This window comes from Triticum dicoccoides, chromosome 4A (genome assembly GCF_002162155.2).
Source record: "Triticum dicoccoides isolate Atlit2015 ecotype Zavitan chromosome 4A, WEW_v2.0, whole genome shotgun sequence".
Lineage (NCBI taxonomy): Eukaryota > Viridiplantae > Streptophyta > Magnoliopsida > Poales > Poaceae > Triticum > Triticum dicoccoides.
The window spans coordinates 151,740,536-151,764,887 of NC_041386.1; the positions used below are offsets into that span (position 1 = coordinate 151,740,536).

At 42.4% G+C, this 24,352-nt stretch overlaps 1 protein-coding gene across 1 annotated transcript; it reads left to right on the top strand.

The window, feature by feature from the left end:
- Positions 1-16,854: 16,854 nt before the first annotated feature.
- LOC119288798 (AP2-like ethylene-responsive transcription factor AIL7) lies at positions 16,855-22,627 on the top strand. Its single transcript, XM_037568336.1, has 8 exons — positions 16,855-17,314; positions 17,430-17,512; positions 20,048-20,056; positions 20,154-20,242; positions 20,637-20,710; positions 20,816-20,866; positions 20,965-21,041; positions 21,740-22,627. Exons 1-8 carry the CDS (start codon positions 17,004-17,006, stop codon positions 22,180-22,182), a joined length of 1,137 nt encoding a protein of 378 aa, XP_037424233.1. The 5' UTR covers positions 16,855-17,003; the 3' UTR covers positions 22,183-22,627.
- Positions 22,628-24,352: the final 1,725 nt, after the last annotated feature.

Sequence of the window (24,352 nt, forward strand, 5' to 3'; positions counted from 1 at the left end):
CAATCTCGTTACTAGCAAGTCTCTTTACTCGTTCCGTAACACATCATCCCGTGATCAACTCCTTGGTCACATTGTGCATATTATGATGATGTCCTACCGAGTGGGCCCAGAGATACCTCTTCGTTTACACGGAGTGACAAATCCCAGTCTTGATTCGTGCCAACCCAACAAACACTTTCGGAGATACCCATAGTGCACCTTTATAGCCACCCAGTTACGTTGTGACGTTTGGTGCACCCAAAGCATTCCTACGGTATCTGGGAGTTGCACAATCTCATGGTCTAAGGAAATGATACTTGACATTAGAAAAGCTTTAGCAGACGAACTATATGATCTTGTGCTAGGCTTAGGATTGGGTCTTGTCCATCACATCATTCTCCTGATGATGTGATCCCGTTATCAATGACATCCAATGTCTATGGTTAGGAACCATGACCATCTATTAATCAACGAGCTAGTCAACTAGAGGCTTACCAGGGACATGTTGTGGTCTATGTATTCACACATGTATTATGGTTTCCGGTTAATACAATTGTAGCATGAACAATAGACAATTATTATGAACAAGGAAATACAATAATAACCATTTTATTATTGCCTCTATGGCATATTTCCAACAGTCTCCCACTTGCACTAGAGTCAATAATCTAGTTCACATCACTATGTGATTGCAATGAATCCAACACCCATGGGGTTTGTTCATATCTTGATTGTGAGAGAGGTTTATTAGTCAATGAGTCTGAACCTTTCATATCCATGTGTGCTTTGCAAATCTCTATGTCATCTTGTAGATGAAGCTACCACGCGCTAGTTGGAGCTATTCCAAATAACTGTTCTACTATACGAATCCGGTTTACTACTCAGAGTCATCCGGATTAGTGTCAAAGTTTGCATAGACGTAACCCTTTACGACGAACTCTTTTACCACCTCCATAATCGAGAAAATTCCTTAGTCCACTAGTTACTAAGGATAAGTTCGACCGCTGTCGTGTGATCCATTCCTAGATCACTCTTGTTCCCCTTGACTGACTCATGGCAAGGCACACTTCAGGTGCGGTACACAGCATAGCATACTGTAGAGCCTACGTCTAAAGCATAGGGGACGACCTTCGTCCTTTCTCTCTCTTCTGCCGTGGTCAGGTCTTGAGTCTTACTCAATATTCACACCTTGTAACACAGCTAAGAACTCCTTCTTTGCTGATCTATTTTGAACTCCTTCAAAATCTTGTCACGGTATGTATTCATTTGAAAGTACTATTAAGCGTTTTTGATCTATCCTTATAGATATTGATGCTCAATGTTCAAGTAGCTTAATCCAGGTTTTTCCATTGAAAAACACTTTTCAAATAACCCTTCATGCTTTCTAGAAATTCTACATCATTTCTGATCAACAATGTGTTAACAACATATACTCATCAAAAATTCTATAGTGCTCCCACTCACTTCTTTGAAATACAAGTTTCTCATAAACTTTGTATAAACCCAAAATCTTTGATCATCTCATCAAAGCGTACATTCCAACTCCGAGATGCTTACTCCAGTCCTTAGAAGGATTGCTGGAGCTTTGCATACTTGTCAACATCTTTCAGGATTGACAAAACCTTCTGGTTGTATCACATACAACCTTTCCTCAAGAAAAATGTCGAGGAAACAATGTTTTTACATCCTATCTGCAAGATTTCATAAATAATGCAGTAACTGCTAACATAATTCCAACAGACTCTTAGCATCGCTACGAGTGAGAAAGTCTCATCATAGTCAACTCCTTGAACTTGTCGGGAAACATCTTAACGACAAGTCGAGCTTTCTTAATGGTGACACTTACCATCATTGTCTGTCTTCCTTTTAAAATCCATCCGCACCCAACAGCCTTACGACCATCAAGTGGTTCTTTCAAAGTCTACACTTTCTTTTATACATGGATCCTCTCTCGGATTTTATGGCCTCGAGCCATTCTTTGGAATCTGGGCCCACCATCACTTCTCCATAGCTCATAGGTTCATTGTTGTCTAGCAACATGACTTCCAAGACAGGATTACGTACCACTCTGAAGTAGTATGCATCCTTGTCAACCTATGAGGTTTGGTAGTGACTTGATCCGAAGTTTCATGATCACTATCATAAGCTTCCACTTCAATTAGTGTAGGTGCCACAGGAACAACTTCCTGTGCCCTGCTACACACTAGTTGAAGTGACGGTTCAATAACCTCATCAAGTCTCCACCATCCTCCCACTCAACTCTTTCAAGAGAAACTTTTCCTCGAGAAAGGACCCGTTTCTAGAAACAACCATTTTTGCTTCCGGATCTGAAACAGGAGGTATACCCAACTATTTTGGGGTATTCTATGAAGATGCATTTATCCGCTTTGGGTTCGAGCTTATCAGCCTGAAACTTTTTCACATAAGCATCGCAGCCCCAAACTTTTAAGAAACGACAGCTTAGGTTTCTCTAAACCATAATTCATACGGTGTCGTCTCAACGGAATTGTGTGGTGCCCTATTTAAAGTGAGTGCGGTTGTCTCTAATACCTAACCCATAAAAGATAGTGGTAATTCGATAAGAGACATCATGGTATGCACCATATCCAATAGGGTGCAGTTGTGATGTTCGGACACACCATCACACTATGGTGGTCCAGGTGGTATTAGTTGTGAAACAATTTCCACAATGTCTTAATTGTGTGCCAAACTCGTAACTCAGATATCCATCTCTATGATCATATCATAGACATTTTATCATCTTGTCACGATGATCTTCAACTTCACTATGAAATTACTTAAACCTTTCAATAATTCAGACTTGTATTTCATCAAGTAAATATACTCAGCATCTACTCAAATCATCTGTGAAGTAAGAACATAACGATATCCACTGCGTGCCTCAGCACTCATTGGACTGCACACATCAAAATGTATTACTTCCAACAAGTTGCTTTCTTGTTCCATCTTACTGAAAACGAGGCCTTTCAGTCATCTTGCCAATGTGGTATGATTTGCATGTCTCAAGTGATTCAAAATCAAGTGAGTCCAAACGATCCATCTGCATTGAGTTTCTTCATGCATATCTACCAATAGACATGGTTCGCATGTCTCAATCTTTTAAAAAACGAGTGAGTCCAAAGATCCATCAACATGGAGCTTCTTCATGCGTTTTATACCAACATGACTCAAATGGCAGTGCCACAAGTACGTGGTACTATCATTACTATCTTATATCTTTTGGCATTAACATGTGTATCACTACGATCGAGATTCAATAAACCATTCATTTTAGGTGCAAGACCATTGAAGGTATTATTCAAATAAACAGAGTAACCATTATTCTCCTTAAATGAATAACCGTGTGGCGATAAACATAATCCAATCATGTCTATGCTCAACGCAAACACCAAATAACAATTATTTCGGTTTAACACCAATCCCGATGGTAGAGGGAGCGTGCGATGTTTGATCACATCAACCTTGGAAACACTTCCAACACATATCGTCATCTCACCTTTAGCTAGTCTCCGCAGCCTTTTATTTCGAGTTACTAACGCTTAGCAACTGAACCAGTATTTATTACCCTGGTGCTACTAGGAGTACTAGTAAAGTACACAATAATATGACGTATATCCAAAATACTTCTGTCGACCTTGCCAGCCTTCTCATCTACCAAGCATCTAGGGTAGTTCTGCTTCAGTGACCGTTCCCCTCATTATAGAAGCACTTAGTCTCGGGTTTGGTTCAACCTTGGGTTTCTTCACTAGAGCAGCAACTGATTTGCCGTCTCATGAAGTATCCCTTCTTTCCTTGCCCTTCTTGAAACTAGTGGTTTAACCATCAACAATTGATGCTCCTACGTGATTTCTACTATCGCGGTGTCAAACATCGCGAGTTGCTCAAGGATCATCATGTCTATCCCTGATATGTTATAGTTCATCACGAAGCTCCAATAGCTTGGTGGTAGTGACTATGGAGAACCATCACTATCTCATCTGCAAGATTAACTCCCACTCAATTCAAGCGATTGCAGTACTTAGACAATCTGAGCACATGCTCAATGATTGAGTTTTTTTCTCCCTTAGTTTGCAGGCTTAAGAAACTTGTCAGAGGTATCATACCTCTTGACGTGGGCACAAGTCTGAAATTCCAATTTCAGTCTTTGGAACATCTCATATGTTCTGCGACGTTTCAAAAACGTCTTTGGTGCCACAATTCTAAACTGTTAGTATTATGTACTGAACTATCACGTAGTCATCAAAACGTGTATGTCAGATGTTTCCCAACATCTACAGACGATGCTCGAGGTCCAACACACTGAGCGGTGCATTAAGGACATAACCCTTCTGTGCAGCAATGAGGACAATCCTCAGTTCACGGACCCAGTCCGCATAATTGCTACTGTCAACTCTCAACTAAATTTTCTCTAGGAACATATCTAAAACAATAGAACCAAGCGTGAGCTACGACATAATTTGCAAAGACCTTTTGACTATGTTCATGATAATTAAGTTCATCTAATCAAATTATTTAATGAACTCCCACTCAGATAGACATCCCTCTAGTCATCTAAGTGATACATGATCCGAGTCAACTAGGTTGTGTCTGATCATCACGTGAGACGGACTAGTCATCATCAGTGAACATCTTCATGTTGATCGTAACCACTATACGACTCATGTTCGACCTTTTGGTCTTCCGTGTTCCAAGGCCATGTCTGTACATGCTAGGCTCGTCAAGTTAACCTAAGTGTATTGCGTGTGTAAATCTGGCTTACACCCATTGTATGCGAACTTTAGAACCTATCACACCCGATCATCACGTGGTGCTTCGGAACAACAGACCTTAGCAACGGTGCACAGTTAGCGGGAACACTTTCTTGATATTTTAATGAGGGATCATCTTATTTATGCTACCATCGTTCTAAGCAAATAAGATGTAAAAACATGACAAACATCACATGCAAATCATAAAGTGACATGATATGGCCAATATCATCTTGCGCCTTTGATCTCCATCTTCGAGGCGTGGCATGAACACCATCGTCACCGGCATGACACCATGATCTCCATCATCATGATCTCCATCATCGTGTCTTCATGAAGTTGCCTCGCCAACTATTACTTCTACTACTATGGCTAACGGTTAGCAATAAAGTAAAGTAATTACATGGCGTTTTCATTGACACGCAGGTCATAAATAAATTAAGACAACTCCTATGGCTCCTGCCAGTTGTGATACTCATCGACATGCAAGTCGTGATTCCTGTTACAAGAACATGATCAATCTCATACATCACATATATCATTCATCACATCCTTTTGGCCATATCACATCACATAGCATACCCTGCAAAAACAAGTTAGACGTCCTCTAATTGTTGTTGCATGTTTTACGTGGCTGCTATGGGTTTCTAGCAAGAACGTTTCTTACCTACGCAAAACCACAACGGTGATATGCCAATTGCTATTTACCCTTCATAAGGACCCTTTTCACCGAATCCGATCTGACTAAAGTGGGAGAGACAGACACCCGCCAGCCACCTTATGCATCAAGTGCATGTTAGTCGGTGGAACCTGTCTCACATAAGTGTACGTGTAAGGTCGGTCCGGGCCGCTTCATCCCACAATGCCGCCGAATCAAGATAAGACTAGTAACGGCAAGCAAATTGAACAAATCATCTCCCATAACTACTTTGTGTTCTACTCGTGCATAGAATCTACGCATAGACCTAGCTCATGATGCCACTGTTGGGGATTGTAGCATAAATTTAAAATTTTCTACGCATCACCAAAATCAATCTATGGAGTAATCTAGCAACGAGGGAGAGGGAGTGCATCTTCATACCCTTGAAGATCGCTAAGCGGAAGCGTTCAAGAGAACGAGGTAAATGGAGTCGTACTCGTCGTGATCCAAATCACCGATGATCCTAGCGCCGAACGGACGGCACCTCCGTGTTCAACACACGTACGGAGCGGAGATGTCTCCTCCTTCTTGATCCAGCAAGGGGAAGGAGAAGTTGATGGAGATCCAGCAGCACGACGGCGTGGTGGTGGAAGTAGTGGGATCCCGGCAGGGCTTCGCCAAGTGCAAGCGGGGAGGAAGAGGTGTCACGGGAGGGAGGGAGGCGCCAGGGCTTAGGGTGCTGCTGCCCTTCCTCCCTTCCACTATATATAGGGGCCCTGGGGAGGTGCCGGCCCCTATAGATCCCATCTAATGGGAGGGGCGGCGGCCTAGGGGGTGGCTTGGCCCCCAAGCCAGGTGGAGGCGCCCCCACCCCTTTAGGGTTTCCAACCCTAGGCGCAAGGGAGGCCCAAGGGGGTGCACCAGCCCACCAGGGGCTGGTTCCCATGTCACTTCAGCACATGGGGCCCTCTGGGACAGGTGGCCCCACCCGATGGACCCCCGGGACCCTTCCGGTGGTCCCGGTACAATACCGGTGACCCCGAAACTCTCCCGGTGGCCAAAACTGGACTTCATATATATATATATATATATATATATATATATATATATATATATATATATATATATATATCTTTACCTGCGGACCATTACGGAGCTCCTCGTGACATCCGGGGATCTCATCCGGGACTCCGAACAACTTTCGGTTAACCGCATACTAATATCTCTACAACTCTAGCGTCACCGACCTTAAGTGTGTAGACCCTACGGGTTCAGGAGACACGTAGACATGACAGAGACAACTCTCCGGCCAATAACCAATAGCGGGATCTGGATACCCATGTTGGCTCCCACATGCTCCACGATGATCTCTTCGGATGAACCATGATGTCGAGGATTCAATCAATCTCGTATACAATTCCCTTTGTCTACCGGTATAGTACTTGCCCGAGATTCGATCGTCGGTATCCCAATACCTTGTTCAATCTCGTTACCGGCAAGTCTCTTTACTCGTTCCGTAACACATCATCCCATGATCAACTCCTTGGTCACATTGTACACATTATGTTGATGTCCTACCGAGTGGGCCCAGAGATACCTCTCCGTTTACACGGAGTGACAAATCCCAGTCTCGATTCGTGCCAACCCAACAGACACTTTCAGAGATACCCACAGTGCACCTTTATAGCCACCCAGTTACGTTGTGACATTTGGTGCACCCAAAGCATTCCTACGGTATCCGGGAGTTGCACAATCTCATGGTCTAAGGAAATGATACTTGACATTAGAAAAGCTTTAGCAGACGAACTATACGATCTTGTGCTAGGCTTAGGATTGGGTCTTGTCCATCACATCATTCTCCTGATGATGTGATCCCCTTATCAATGACATCCAATGTCCATGGTCAGGAAACCATGACCATCTATTGATCAACGAGCTAGTCAACTAGAGGCTTACTAGTGACATGTTGTGGTCTATGTATTCACACATGTTTTACGGTTTCCGGTTAATACAATTATAGCATGAACAATAGACAATTATCATGAACAAGGAAATACAATAATAACCATTTTATTATTGCCTCTAGGGCATATTTCCAACAAGGTTTCACTAGTGGCTTCTCTCAAGATAGCATAAGTATTACGGTGGGTGAACAAATTATTGTCGAGCAATAGATAGAAAAGTGAATAATTATGAGAATATCTAGGTATGATCATGTATATAGGAATCACGTCTGCGACAAGTAGACCGAAACAATTCTGCATCTACTACTATTACTCCACACATCGACCGCTATCCAGCATGCATCTAGAGTATTAAGTTCATAAGAACAGAGTAATGCATTAGGCAAGATGACATGATGTAGAGGGATAAACTCAAGCAATATGATATAAACCCCATCTTTTTATCCTCGATGGCAACAATACAATACGTGCCTTGCTGCCCTTGCTGTCACTGGGAAAGGACACCGCAAGATTGAACCCAAAACTAAGCACTTCTCCCATTGCAAGAAAGATCAATCTAGTAGGCCAAACCAAACTGATAATTCGAAGAGACTTGCAAAGATACAATCATACATAAAAGATTTCAGAGAAGAATCAAATATTGTTCATAGATAGACTTGATCATAAACCCACAATTCATCAGATCTCGACAAACACACCACAAAAAGAGTTACATCGAATAGATCTCCAAGAAGATCGAGGAGAACATTGTACTGAGATCCAAAGAGAGAGAAGAAGCCATCTAGCTAATAACTATGGACCCGAAGGTCTGAGGTAAACTACTCACACATCATCGGAGAGGCTATGGTGTTGATGTAGAAGCCCTCTGTGATCGATGCCCCCTCCGACGGAGCTCCGGAAAAGGCCCCAAGATGGGATCTCTTGGGTACAGAAGGTTGTGGCGGTGGAAATAGGGTTTCGTGGTGCTCCTGGATGTTTTCGGGGTATGTGGACATATATAGGAGGAAGAAGTAGGTTGGTGGAGCCACGAGGGGCCCATGAGGATGGAGGGTGCGCCCAGGGGAGGTAGGCGCGCCCCTTGTCTCGTGGCCTCCTTGTAGGTTGCTTGACGTCCACTCCAAGTCCTCTGGATCACGTTTGTTCCAAAAATAAGTCTCCCGAAGGTTTCATTCTGTTTGGATTCCGTTTGGTATTCCTTTTCTACGAAACACTAAAATAGACAAAAAAACAACAATTTGCACTAGGCCTTGGGTTAGTAGGTTAGTCCCAAAAATAATATAAAAGTATATAAATAAGCCCATTAACATCCAAAACAGATAATATAATAGCATGGAACAATCAAAAATTATAGATACGTTAGAGACATATCAGGGCCATCAGTAGGCTGAAAGCTAACACGGGCTAGAAACGGCCCATGTGAATCATGGGTCGTTAATGGGTACAAAGAAATTTACTGTTCATTATGGGCTAGAGTCACCGTGGGCCTCTAAAGGGCCTAAAGATACGAAAGGCCTCATATGGTCCGAAAGACATCGTGGGCCATACATGGGCCGAAAGTGAAATGGGCTGGTGTTATATTCGACGGCCCACATGACTTTGTTGGGCCGATTTCGGGTAGGCCCTAATGGGCCATGAGTTACCGGGTCGTAAAATGGGCTATTTGCGAAGAGGCCGTTAACAGGCTTTTCATGGGCCAGCCCGTGAACTTTTGACCAAGTCAAACAAGCCAGTCTTTGTAAGCTAAATGGGCCAGTGGTGGGCCGTCGCACGTGTCGACATATCATAGGAGCCTATCTGACCTATTGACGAGTTGACACGTGTTTCCTCCGGCCAATCAGAATGTTACACATGGAAAATTCCCATTGGTCCGGGCTATTAACGGGTTATCGAATCGAAAACCGGACCCGATAGCTTAACGGTGACCCATTACGATGGATGCCACGTGTCGGTCACCCTTGACGAAACCACTTCTGTGACGCGCGATTTATCGTCATGGAAGTGGACACTTCCGTGATGATAATTTTGAAAATGTCATGGAACACTTCTACGACAGCACAGGTATGACTATATTGATTCTGTCATAAAACCGTCATGGATGTACATGCATGACATAAAACGTGACCTACTGTGACAAACACGTATCATCACGGAAGTGTATTTTTTTGTAGTGGTTATTATCGCAAGAACGTATGACTATATACGGAATACATGCCTACATTACATAAATTGGAGCTAGTTCTGTGTCGCCCTAGGTTATAATAGTTACATGATGAATGTTATCCAACATAATTATCCATTACCGATCCAATGCCTACGAGCTTTTCACATATTCTTCTTTGCTAAGTTACTACTGTTGTTGTTACTGTCACAATTGCTACGAAACTACTACTACGGTTACCGTTACTATTGCTACTATTACCATTACTATCATACTATCATACTTCTGTGCTACTGATCACTCTGTTGTAGATATTTAGTCTCCAGGTGTGGTTGAATTGACAACTCAACTGCTAATACTTGCAAATATTCTTTGGCCCCCTTGTGTTGAATCAATAAATTTGGGTTGGATACTCTACCCTCGAAAACTGTTGTGATCCCCTATGCTTGTGGGTTATCATGCGACCTGGGGTGGACGCGCTCCCTGCTCTTGTGGGGCCCTCGTGGCTCTTCCGCGATACTTCTTCATTCCGATATTTTTTCATATATTTCAAAATAATTATCCAAAAATTTCCGTTCAATTTTGAGAACTTTTATTTCTGCACAAAAACAACACAATGGTAGGTATGTTGAAAAACAACGTTAGTACATGTTAGTTTCACTCAAACCATGCAAATTAGAGGTCAAAAGATCAAACATGTTTGGAAAAGTAGATACGTTGGATACGTACCAAGCACTCGATTGATGCAGGTTCATGAACAACATCAATTGGCGAAGGGTATAAAACAACATGGAGAATATATGGACTGCTTGTAAATCACCCATGCAAAGTCTTTCTCTTCATTGCAAATCTACAACAAAATAGAAAAAAAATCGTGGATTGCAACTTTATAACTAAAACTAGCTATGGAGTGAAGTAGTCTCTTTGTTGCAATTAACAAATTAAAATATGTCAAAAAAGGTTGTCGTTGTTATCGAATGAGGAGCAGCAGCATCGATGTCTCCCATTGGCCACGAAGACATGGCATTGGTGATGCATCCTCCATCCTATAGTTTGGCACTCTAGTGACCAGTGAAAGGTAGCCTGACGCTCCTGACCTCCCTGACTCGATGGCTCCCTCCTTACCTAGGCGCTCTTGCTAGTGCGACCTCTGACAAGGGAATCCCCTACCGGGTAGGCCCATGATGACATAAGGACCAACTAAGAGTTCATGTAGGCCTAGCCCCATGAATGCAAAGGACTACCTAAACACCAGTAGCTGATGTTGGCGGCCTAGTCCGAGTGGTTACCAGTCGGGGGATCTTCATTAGCCGGTTTGCCCATCAGACGAGAGCTTTCTCAATCAGGATGTAACCTACCGGATTTCATAGTAATCCAATGGCCAAGAGCATTTAGAGAGGAGTTATGCATGAGGCTTCACTACGTAATAAATGCCAATCATTACTGGCCACTTTCCTAGTTGTTTAAGGTGTTCATTTTCACACATAATGGACATGAAACTGCAGGTATTCAATACGCCGTTTTAGCACTTACGACCGACCCTGGTGCATGACAGACTCTATATAAGCTTGCCCCGGGTTTTGAGCTGAGGGTTTGCAACCATTGTAATTTCATATTCTTATGGAAGAACAACTTCCAGAAAGACATGACTAGGGTTTTTACCTCAACCGCGCGTAAAGGGCCCGAATCTGTGTATGATCTTGTGTCACCCACCTATGTCTCATTAGATCAAGCCATCTTTCCCTACCTCTATTGTTGTCAGATTCTACTCCATGTCAACCTCCTCCCTCCGGCGGTAGCCCAACACGCTCCCCGTTTCCCGGCTTCCACTTTATGCTGGGGTTTTGTGGGCATGGCCGTGGCCGTGCGGACACAATTGATGGTGAGAAGGGCTAACAATTTCTAGCCTACGCGTTTAATGTGATGATTCACATGGGCTAGGAAGCAATACTAGTAGTAATAAATTTATATTTAGAAAAAGAAATCTAATTTGCATTCTTGTGTTCACGCCCTCCCTCAATGCAACATCAATCAATTTTTTCCCATATAGAGAGAGCACATGCATGCATACAACAATCTTACACATCATTTTGACATCATTACATTTGAATATTTAAAATGATTTATCTCACAACCCATTAATCGGAGTAGTGGTCCGTCTTCAATGACGGGTCTGCTCTGACGTGGGCTTCGAAACAAGATCTCAGGTTCACATGTCTTGTTGATTATTTTTATTCTTCACTTGTTTCTAGATTATGTCACCATAGTTATCATCTAAAATAGGGAAAAATTCCCACAAAGATTATGTGTAGTTACCTGATAAATAATTTTGTATTTTTTAAACATTGCAGTGTTATGTAGAGTTAGATGGTAAGTATTTAGGTGTTAGCAATAAGTAAGAAGATGTATGAACCTACACAAGTACCATGAAGTAAGTCATTTAGTCATGCATACCAACATTCAATAATCTGGCAACTAAGTTGATATGATCTGACAACTAAGTGGCTAATAACATGGCAAGTGTTTGATATTAATCTCGCAAGTACCGTCAAAAAAGAAGTTGTCGAAACCTGTCAACATGGGATCTAGTTTCGAAGACCCCGCCACGAGAAAGATAATAGTGAAAGATAATCCTCAACTGGGTTAACGGTTTGGGAGATAAAAAATTAACCTCAAATTTGAGCAAATCTTTTGTTAATGTCATGCTTATGTGTCATTGTTCCATACAAGAGACAGGTGAGAGTGAGCCACCGTATGTGAAGCATCAATGTGGCACCTCTATGTAGTGATGTTCATTTATTATTTGCAGTTTTGGAGGGCAAGCTCAAGCATGTTGAAGCATGTCCCCTAGATTACCCATTGTGTGGTGTGGATCTAGTACAATGAGGCGTACCAATTTGGACCCGGCAATAACAAAAGGATGGAAACCATGATGTGGCATGCAAAGCGTTCTTGATCAATGGGATATACCTAGCATATCAGTTTCGTAATTTAAAAGGGAAAAGATAGTAATTTTTGAGCAAATAGTGTAATTCATATATAAAAACTAAATGTGGGGTAATTAGTGATAAACTAACAAAAACATGGAATAAAAACTAAAATTCACTCAAATAATGTTAAACTATCAAAATATATCGTTCCACTTTTAGTTAGTAATTATACGTTAGTACTTCACACTAGTTCAAGAATATATGTGCTTCGTGATGATTTTGGTACTCTTTTGAAACTATAAACACCAATAGGTGCAGAAATATCTTAACTGGATGCACGAAAATCAGACACTAAAACAACTTTTACAATACGCTTTTTCATTAAGAAATAATTGTCAGATTTACATTTTAGGTACCACCCTAATGATCAAAATGACAACTCTACCCAAATTGGAGGGAGCCAGTAATTGTTAGACGGGCCAGTCTAGTACACTTGGTTAGAAGATTTGATGTACATTCCAACCACTTACATTTGGATCAAAAACATAGATGTGTGTAATAGACATAGTTTGATTATGCCATGATACTGGAAAATTCGCATGGGCACACCTAACTATTCGTCTACAAAGCGTTGATCTGCGTCATGGTACAGAAACTTGTTTCAGGGGAAATTGCTTGAAAATGAGATGAAGATTCTGAACCTTGTCAATAGGACACAACATACATGTTTATTTTATACTAATACTTCGTCCAACCCTTCTTCTACATCCATGTTCCTATACGCAGGCTTCATCTTCCTGTCATGTTCAATTACTTCTTCATTCTTAGACTGGTTCTTCTTTTTCATCATGTTCCATCCATTGTTATCGTTTATCTTCTTCTTCGTCGGTGCACTTCTCGTTCGCGTCATCTTCGTTCTTCCATTCAATATTTTGGCCATGTTGTCTCAATTGGTTTTATGTCCATTCAATTATCTTAATCTTCTTCATCTCCCTGATCTCAATTGGCCACTTCCTCCTATTTTGTCCTATCGCAAGGTCATGCCACCCTTCTTCCCATCACAAATTCATGCACTCTTTCTAGTGATGCAATTATTTTACTATGCCATCTTGGACATGTTCCTCCTTTCATTCAATTCTTTTTTGTCATAGATAACATTACGATTTCATTCTTCCAATCACGATAATTCTTCTGCCATTTGATTTTATTGTTACCCTAACCTTGTAGATCCTGATCTCTCAAGTTACTTTCAACAAACTTGAACTATTATAGAACTTGGCTTTGCAGGCTGTTTTCGTTCATCGGGTGGAGGTGGTTGTGAGATTCGCCTCAAATCTTGTGTCGCTAATACACAGAATAACGCATGCAGTTTCTATAACTGCTTGCGTTGAATCGCACCACAGGCGGTTTACTTACACAAACCAATACTGAGATTGCCAGAGGCGGCTCCTTATCTGTAACCACTTCCAATGCTTCCAGGGCCTGAGGCACTTTCCTCAATTATGATTTTCTTGGCTACATATTCTTTCTATTTTGTTGTTAGACCGGGAAATGAAATTTACATACAAATACAATCCGCCAGTATACAACATTCATTTGCACAAGCACTTAACTTTTCACAACACACATGCATATAATTGGGGTTTCTAGCCAACATGTACAATTAGTCTTGAGATCTTTGCCTCTTTAAGTAACATCATGTGGTTCTTTTCTCTAATAAGAATATAGGCCACAAAACATTTCTGTGGTTTGTCAGGTATAAATAGAATTTTAGAAGCAATGCTCATTTTTACTAACATAATCTTAAATTATTTCTGCATAGTAATCATTGCACATATATATTAGATGGCATTCCTAAAATGGCACTGAACCAGCTTTTACAAGAGATGAAATCTGAAAACAATTACATAACTTATAAAGCACATGAGGCAGAAAACAACTTGATGGTTTTGAGTATCTTGACAACACCCATCATAGTACAACGTTTCTGGATGATCGGTGAGAAAACCTTAATTTGCATGCTTTTATAAGAAATTCCTCTTGATAATGTTATCAAAATTAGTAATCTTAATATATGATATTCAAATATGGTTTCTTTTATAATAATATGGCAACCTGTGAACTTCAAAACAGGCTTGCCGATGAATATGATTTCTTCTATTGTAGTCATTTGAGGAGAAGGCAAGACTGTCATCAAAAATGACCATGGAGTTCTGACTAATGTGACCAAAAAAATTGTATAGATGAAAATCATCGGTGCATTTCAGTGAATAATTTGCAAGATGTGCCAATGCATGACCACCACGCCGTGCCTCTACCTCGCTAGTTAGTAGAATAGCGCGAAGGTCTTCTTCTACACACTTGTAATCGTCTCGGTCTTATTTACTCTATTCTAGCCACTTCAGTGATACAAGAAAAATTCAAAATCATGAACACCAGATGAGGGGATTTCAGTGGTAGTGATGTCTTTTTTTTCTGGAATATGCACGAGCGTGCATATCATCTAGTAAAGAAGGGAATGGGTTAAATAAACCCTCCACAAGTAGTGTTACATGTGATTACAAGCAAGCACTACTCTACCCGGCCACGACCGGTTCTACAAGCCCTATCCTACTCTCATGTTAATCCACCTATCTAGCTCCACTAAGAGATGGTCAAGTTCGTCCTTGATGAGTCCCGCACGCTTCCAGTTTGTGCATTCAAGGTGTACTGTCTCGGTGACCCGGCGTAGGGAGGGTGTTGCACCGTCGAATACAATGGCGTTTCGGTGTTTCCATAGGGTCCATAATCCTAGCAGTCAAGTGACGTGTTACCCATCTGTCTTGAAGGATCGGTTACATATAGATCTGAAATGGCACATATGGCAATCTTCATGCTTACACACGGATATTTTCCTTGAGGTAATTTACTGTGGAACTTACAATTCTAAGAAGTTTGACTATGGTTATGATCTAATTCCAATCTTATACTGCATGATTGACGTTACCTCGATGTTACCAACTCCAATGAATGTTGCTACAATTAAGACATTAAAAATAATTATGATTTTCAACAGGTATCGCACAAATTATTTTTAATTATCTGTTTTCGATGGAGGCTAACATACAAATTCAAAATAGCACACGTAACAATTATGAATGGATATAATTTTTCCAATGGTGTTCCAGCAAGTAGGGATGACAGTTTTGCCCATGGGTATGGGTACCCGCGGGTACCCTATCCGAAAACAACGGGTATGAGCAAGACTTGAAGAGATTTTGTACCCATGGGTAATGGGTATCCATACCCGCAAAATAGGATATGGGTATTGATATTGCATCCATGGATAACCCAATGAATACCCAGAAACAATTAATAAATAAAAATAAGTCCTATGACATGCGGGGTCATCATCCAACTCCTATGGCCCATCCTAAGTCTCGATTCCTTAAATTGGCCATAGCTCATAGGCCCGTAGTCACCGGCTCGCCACTCCTCATGCATCCTATGTGACTCGTTGAATAGATGAAATCTTGATTCTTCGCTACCAGACTCCTATCCAACGCTCGATCCAGCTATTCCCCATTCCCAGCATGACCTCCCACTGTACCGGCTTTCTATTAACCGTCGCTCATACTCCCTTGATGCCTTCAAGAGGCCACCCACCATAGTAGCATGTGTTAGTGATATACTACTCGTCCATGATCACTTGAAGTTTAAACCCATTTCTCTGTATTTTAAAATTTTAAATGCTATATATTATATCCACTAGATACCCGATGGGTATAGGCATGGGTGCCAATTTATGCCCATAAATATTGAAATGGCTGGGTACAGAAATTTTCTGTGGGTATGGATTTGGGTAGAAGGCGGTTGTGCCCGCCTATACCCTACCTATTGCCATCCCTACAAGCAAGTTTAACTTATACTTTTAAAAACGTCTGGCCGGAGAAAAGGTTTGACCGAACAGCATGTTTTACCCCATTTCCCATTTCTTAAGCTATAAGGTACGTAGGCTGTTTTCATTTCCCTTTTTTTTTACGATCAACTGTTTTTCCTCTCCTGTCAGACAGAGAGAACACACGTGGACGGGGCTCGCTCCCATTCTTGAATCCCCTTACGTCGATGGGTCATTTCTGAAATTTTGATGCATATCCATTCGCATTCCACCATCGACGCTGCCAACTCTGATTTTCAAAATTAAAACGGAAACCGCCGCGCGGAGACCAGTGCTGGAACTCGCGAACAAAAGGCAGTAGGGACAAAACAGCACAGCACAGCGCTGCCCCACCGCCCATCCTCCCCTTCCATTCCAACTCCAATTCCGTAGTCCCCACCGCACTTTGGTTGAAGAAGAAGAAGACCAGACGAGAGGAGAAGTGCGCGACCGTCTCGCCCGTCATTATCACCCGCCTCCCCTATAAATACGACGGAGCCTCCCGTCTCCTCCTTTCCTCCGCCCCCGCTTCCGTGTCCCTGGCCAGCGCCGCCCTCTTTCCCGGCCCCCTTTTGCTCCCCCTCACGTCAAACCCCATTCAAAGCCCTAGGACCCAGGTTGTGTTGTGTGTGTGTGATCGGTGGGTGATGATGTCGCCGCCGACGAACGGCTCCGCCTCGCTTCCCGTGACGGACCTGTCCGACGCGGTACTCTTCCCCTTCGACGGCTTCTCCGCCGACGACTTCTTCGCCACCGCCCCGCCTCCGCTTCCTCCTACTCTCGGCGCCGACCCGGGGCGCCTCCTCCTCGCGTCCTCCCGCAACGACGTCCACGCCTCCACGGACCTGGCCGTCGCGGCGCCCGTGGAGACCACCGGGAGCTCCTCCGCGCTGGCCGCGGCGCTGCCACTGACGCCGAGCTCCGGCCAAAGGACGTCGTGCTACCGCGGGGTGACCAGGTATGCTTAGCGAGTGATAACTGATAAGTGTGGTTAAGGAGTGTGATTAATTAGCACTCCCTCCCCAAAGTAGTAGTCATACTAGTATTAACTAACACGTGCGATGCGAGCGCAGGCACCGGTGGACCAAACGGTACGAGGCGCACCTGTGGGACAACACGTGCCGCCGCGAGGGCCAGAAACGCAAGGGACGCCAAGGTGACCATCTCATGATCCCCGGCTTAAACCAGCACATAATCTCGCCGCTAATCTGAACATCGACGGTGGCGATTATTTAGATCTTGGTTTGCTTGCGGCTTCGGATCTTTCGCGTACGTACGGGGGGTAAAAGGAGGACCCGATGGGATGCCGTGCCGCCGTTTCGGGAGTGAAGAGAGGTAGAGAGAGACGTCGCGTGCTGCGTGCGTGAGGTGACAGCCATCTCCGTGTATGATGATGGCGAGGTAGACTACTCGCTCGCCCGGATTCGCTGCGGACCCACCACCACCACCTCTTTGACCGCCTTCTTTCTCTCTCCTTCTTCCTCTCGTATTTCTCGGGGCAATACCAATGTCTAGTAGTAGTAGTAGTAGTACGATTTCGATTGTCTTTGGGAGAGAGAGAGAGAGAGCGCGCTAGCTGAAACAATTAACCGGGGTAAAGATTTGTTTCCCTGGACAACAATACGATTAATCTTGGCGTGGGCAGGCGGCAGTTTATGCCAGCTTGCAAGTTGCAAGTACAGTGAGCACGCAGCCTTTTGCCTTTTTCCGGGTCTTCTGTTTCCAGCGAGTTCATTCATGCGTGCGTGGGGTGGGTCAGCTTCTTTCTTCTTCCGCTGCAAGTCTTTCTTCTTTTCTGTTTGCGTTCATCTGCCAGCAATCTGTTTTTTGTTTTCATCTGCCAGCCTCTTGAGGTCGAGGGGTTTTCGAATTTTGAAATGGGCATGCATGGCATGCACGTCTGACCACTTTTGCGACGCCAGCAAGCAAGCAAGGGCACAGCTAAGCTAGCAGGCAGCAACGACCCAAAGTTTTGTCCCGCTCCTTGTTGATGATCAGCACAGTTTTGTTGTATATACGTGTGTGGCCCTACACTCGGTTGTACAAGTAGATATATACGCGAGGCTTGTTTGTACTCACATTTGCACTAGAGATAAATTTTGATGTACTCCAGTCCAAGCAAAACATGTCTGGCGCATGGCCGTGCATTTCCCATATTTGGCCTTCTGCATCATGCACGCAGCCTGCAAACTGCACAGGCCACTTATGTTCGATCACTACATTTTGGGTAGGAAAGCTAATCAAACATTAGTGCCTGGGGTCTGCTTACCGTTTGGTATATGCTCCTTTCTGCCAGTAATTTGCTATAACAAGTAGTAGTTCTAATAGGTTGCCTGCTATATAGGTCCAATGAACGAGTTCTAGTAGTTTCAGTTTATGTGCTCACTAATATTTAGTTCAAAATTGAACTAATTACAGATGCCTAATTAGAGAATCAGACCAAATGTAATGAATCTGTTACTCCTGAAATCCTTAGTTTCAAACCAGGGTGGTACTCTTACTAAATGTACATTTTGGGATAATGATCTTCAGACTCGTTTTTTTGTTAGTATGTTTCTTCGGCTTGCAATCATTTAATTTAAAATGTATAAATATTGTGCAGGCGCACATGGTCAGGAAATATTGCCAGTCAAAGTGAACATATTTCATGGTTTTAAATGTTACTAATTATGATTTTTTATTTCATTCTAGTGTTTTCGAAAGAATTTGGCAGATTGCTAAACTTAACTCCCCCCTCTTTTCATTATTGTTATTGTGGATACTTCAATACGTTGAGCAACCTTCTTTTATGTTGCATACTCGCTGTCAAAATCCTCTTATCCGCCACCCGTAAATGTTCTGCTTACTTCATTCTATGTACAGATCATCTCTTGGTCTTGCCACTTCTGTGTGTGCATGGTGCATGACTCATGTTCTTGTCTACCAGACCAGGAACCCATGCATGCAGTTCAAGTAGGAGCACTATGTTGCATTTAGGAAATTATGTTTGGAAATTAATATTCTCTGAGTTGAAATGTGCACATTGCATCCTATGTTGTCTAGAGGAGCCACTGCTCTAGATCACTGTTCAAGATATCTTCCGATATGCCGATAAATCGGCCGATTTATCGCTTACCGCTGTCAGACCGATAAGATAAATCGGCCGATAAATCTGCCAATATGGGGATAAATCGGCCGATATGCCGATAAACTGGCCGATTTACCCCTTATCATGGGTCGACCGATAAGTTCCCGATAAGCGATATCCCCAACATTGAGTTTTGTAAGGTACCATAGCTTGGATACTACTACTATAAGCATAAATTCAGAAGAGTGTTTTTTTCTCTGTTTCAATTTAGCTTAGATTGCATGTCAATGTTGTTAACGAGCATCTACGTAATACAGGAACATCCTGTCTATTTGTAAGTAACCAACTTCAGGTCACAATGGGTACTTGATTTTAATTAATGGTGTCTTGACGTGTCCATGGTAGGCAACACAATCATAACTAAGTGAATATTTTGCTCAGTTAGGCGCGAACTAAGCGCGGTGCATCTATTTTCTTTATAAGAATCACATGATAGTTATGCATGTTTTCTCTATCCATTTATTTGTTTTTTCTCTTCTCTTATCACTTCGAACTAACTTGGCTTGTATTGTCTACCATTTTTATGCTTGCTAATCTGGCGACTATGCGGGGACTATTATTCAGTTTACTTGGGTATGAACAGTTACCTCCTACCTTTTATATTAGTGTGTCCTGTCTTTTAAGCATCACATCTGGTAGAAACTTAAAAGCAATGTTTGGTACTATGCAGGTGGCTATGAAAAAGAAGATAGGGCTGCTAGGGCATATGATCTTGCTGCTCTGAAATACTGGGGTGTCAATGCTACTACTAATTTCCCTGTAAGTGTCATCCTTCCCTCCTTCTCTAATAGGTATTGATGTATGTGTTTCTTCTATCCTTGCTTTGAATACTTCCATGTTATCCTATCACCTCTCTGAACTCATGTCATGGTAAAGATGGAAGACATAAATTCAAAGTCTTTTGTGCCGTTGACGACTTGCATATTTTTTCTTAGATGCACCTCATATTGCTTAGTTTATTTGTGCAATATATTGTATTTACATTCCATTGTCAACAATTGGAATTATGTGTCAGTTTTATTCTTTTTTTTGCGGGGAGTGTCAGTTTTATTCTGTTGTGCTAAATGGTTCCTTTTCCTTAAAAATAATAATTATGCTGGTTCTGAACTCAGCAATTTTTGCTTAACTAACATTGAGTTTCTTCGCTTTACAGAAAGAAAACTACATCAGAGAGCTTGAGGAGATGCAAAACATGAGCAGGCACGAGCTTGTAGCTTCACTGAGGAGGTTGGTGTTTATAACTTCTCACATTCATGTCAGGCATCATGTTTTGTGCTTACAACTGTCTGCTTGGTGATCCTAAAAAGAAAACTGTCTGGTGTAAATCTGCAGGAAGAGCAGTGGCTTCTCTAGGGGTGCATCGGTGTACAGAGGTGTCACAAGGTAATTTTCAACTATAGGAATCCATCAGTTTGATCAATATGTTGCGCGTCAGTTAAAATCTGCTCGACCTAGTCCCTGATAGTGATATGTTTTGTCAGGCACCACCAACATGGACGCTGGCAGGCAAGAATTGGTCGTGTTGCAGGCAACAAGGACTTGTACCTGGGGACTTTCGGTAAGCGCCTCTAGTTGACTAACTGTGATATCTCTCTTCATTCCAAAGAGATCTCGAGGGAATGTAGCCTTGCATGTACTACAATGTAGTGCAGACTGGGCATTGCTTATACATGGGGTCTATGGTCCTATTAACCGCTGGGAGACGGTAGCACGGACTATCTTCAGCCGATTTGGATGGCGACTTAATAATAGGCTAGGTGTCTAGGCATCGTGGTCTATTCTTGATTGCCGGATGTGGAGCGTTTTCGCCGAGTGTGGCACGTTACAGACTTATTTATATTTTTCTATTTGCTCGGACTATGAGCAGCATTGGAACTTAAGACCTTCTTGTGCTTCTTAATAATATGGCCGTATGCATCTATCGGTGCAGAGGCCGGAGGTTTTCCTCCTTTTCAAAAAAAAAAATGGTCCTATTAACTAGTTTTCATGAACAGAGAGTAAGAGACCGTTGTGTCTCTCATGCTAAGACATGAACTTTAGATCTAATACTACCGTTAGCATTGATATGAGTTCCTTTAAATTGCTAAAAAAAATGTTCACCGTCAACAGTTCGTTGCAGTTATACAGATAGCTCTGAATGTCATTATGGTGTTGCATCATGCAAGCTCTTCTGCTCTGTTCTTCTGTGATGCATACCATACTGTAATGATTGATTGGCTCAGCTCATTTGGAACTAAACCAAATTGCTCTTTTCAGCAACCGAAGAAGAAGCGGCGGAGGCGTACGACATCGCAGCGCTGAAGTTCAGGGGCGACAATGCCGTCACCAACTTCGAGCCCAGCCGGTACAACCTGGAGGCGATCGCCTGCAGCGACCTTCCGGTCAACGGGAGGCGGATGAGCAGCCACAAGCCAACAGCGGCAGCAGCACCAGAAGCGCAAGGCGAGATTACCTTCGTGTCCTCGGCTCCTCCGATTCCCCAGCAGTCGTGCAGTGACGTGCAAGTTCCACCTTACGTCCTCCACGGCCTTCTGCAGCTCCAGGCCTCTGAGCCCCTGCATGCTCTGCCGCTTTCGAGCTACAGCTTTGGGGAGCCCAGCTTCTACTGGCCCTTCGGCGACGTGGAGCAGAAGGTGCAGCTTGACAGCAAGGTGGAAGTGGCTGGTGGCATCCTTCAGCTGGCCAACTCGGCTGTGTAGTCTCTGGGCTCTCAAAGGGCCTGTGCTTTTGGAGATGCGAGCAAGTGCAGCGATGTTTTGGCTGGGTAGCTGGGACGGAGGTGATATTTTGCCGTTGCTGGTTTGGAACTCACCACCTGAACATACTCTAGGGTATAGTTGCTGGTGCCGCTTGGTTCCAGCTGCCCTCTTCTATGTGTCAAGGTTATTAAGACAGTTAGCGAACTTGAGTAGATGCTGCTCCTGGCAAGTGATAGCGGTAGCAGGGCGAAAGAAGCTCCAAGGACGGTAGTAGCGGTATGTGGGCTGCTGTTCCTTGAAGAGGTTTATGGCGCACCTCAGAATGACATGCTAAGTTATCTAGTTTTAGTCGATGGCTTCTTTTGAACAAGGAGTGGACAAGTGGTACATGTTGGCAGATGTTATGTATGTGGGTGTGTCTAGAGCACATCCTCTAGTTATTGCACGTCTAAGTGAGTGAATCAAGTATAAAGAGAAAAAGAAAAGAAAAGAAAAATATCCATACGAATCTCGACATAAAATCAATGACATAGGTCTTAAATGTGCAATACTTACGGCACATCTAGATATGCTTTAGCAAAACTGTATGTTGTTTACCTTTTGTTCCCTTCACAGTATTCTGTCATTCTTCTTACCAAAAGGAGGATCACCTCTATTTTAAACGAGTAGTCTGAAGGTATGAATAACATCTTAAGTAGCTAATCAATAACAAGAAAGTAAACAAATAACCGGCAACCTAAGATCTCCTTTGGTTTGAAGGAATTTCATAGGAATTCTACAGGATAAGATTTTTATAGGATTTTTTTCTTTAGAGCCCTTTGGTTCATAGAAATTGATTCCTATTCCTACATAGAATTGGTTTCTATCCTTCATATTTTATAGAAAAATAAAAATGAGTCTAGACTCAATGGAAAAATTCCTTTGGTGTCAACCAGATGACATCTCATTTCTTATTCCTACTCATAGGATTTGGGATACATGACATCTCATTTCCTACAAAATTTCTATTCCTACGATAATCCTATCCTATGAACCAAAAGAGGCCTAAACATTTATTCTATTATTGGACCTTCATTCAAATCGGCTATATGTAGCATGTACTATCATCTCCCATTGATTACCTTCAAAGACCATAGACTCTCTCACTTCTGCATGATGTAGTAATAATGACCACATACAGCTTGTGTTATCATCTCCCATTGATTGCCTCCAAAGACCATAGACTCTCTCTCACTTCTACATGATGTAGTAATAATGACCACATACGAATCCATCCAGATGCGCAACGGACCTGAATTTTTTTGTGATATTTGTCATGTTAAATACACAATCATTTCAACAGTTCCAAATAACTCAAATTAATGCACAAACTTCCACATGAATGTGTCATTATACTAGGCTCAACCCCACCTAACCAGTTATCTAACATATTGAAGATAATGTTAGGTGAAGGTACATTAAAAGACACATGTTCTTCGGCATAATAATTTAGCTAGTGGTCATGTGAGAAATAAATGTTGAATCGTTTCCTCGTGGTCATAAAAAAACCATTTACTCTCTTTCCACCTACATTTTTTTCAAATTTGTTAGAATCACTCCCTTATGCACAAACTACATAAAAATCCTGATTTTTAAAGGCACCTTTGTTTTTCTGATATTGATAGACCCGATGATTAATCCATTATTAATCAAGTCCACATACATAGATTTAATGAAAAACATGCCCAAAACACAGAAAGGGTCCATCGGAATACATCTAGCTAATTAGACAAGTTGATCTCCATCAACCTAGAACGTAAATGCAGCCACCAATCCCATCGTTTCCCAACCAGTGCCCACCTGAACTATGTATTTAGGGGAACCAAACATAATATTGTACTGACAAATGTGCCTTTACGCAGTATAATATTATAAAGCGATGGATATTGTAAGGCTAGATGTATCTCCCCAGCCAAGTATCCTTCCAGAATCTAGCCAAGTGCTCTATCATCCTGTTTGGTTATATTGGCAAATTTGCATCTGTGGTTTGGCTCAATCTAAGTAAATACAGGCTATAGACCATATTATGCACATTGTTTGGTTGCCTGCATTACATCACAAGGTCGTATGGTGCATGGTGTTTCATTGATAGCAGTTGATTATTATAGTTGTGAAGATGCAAAAGATGACG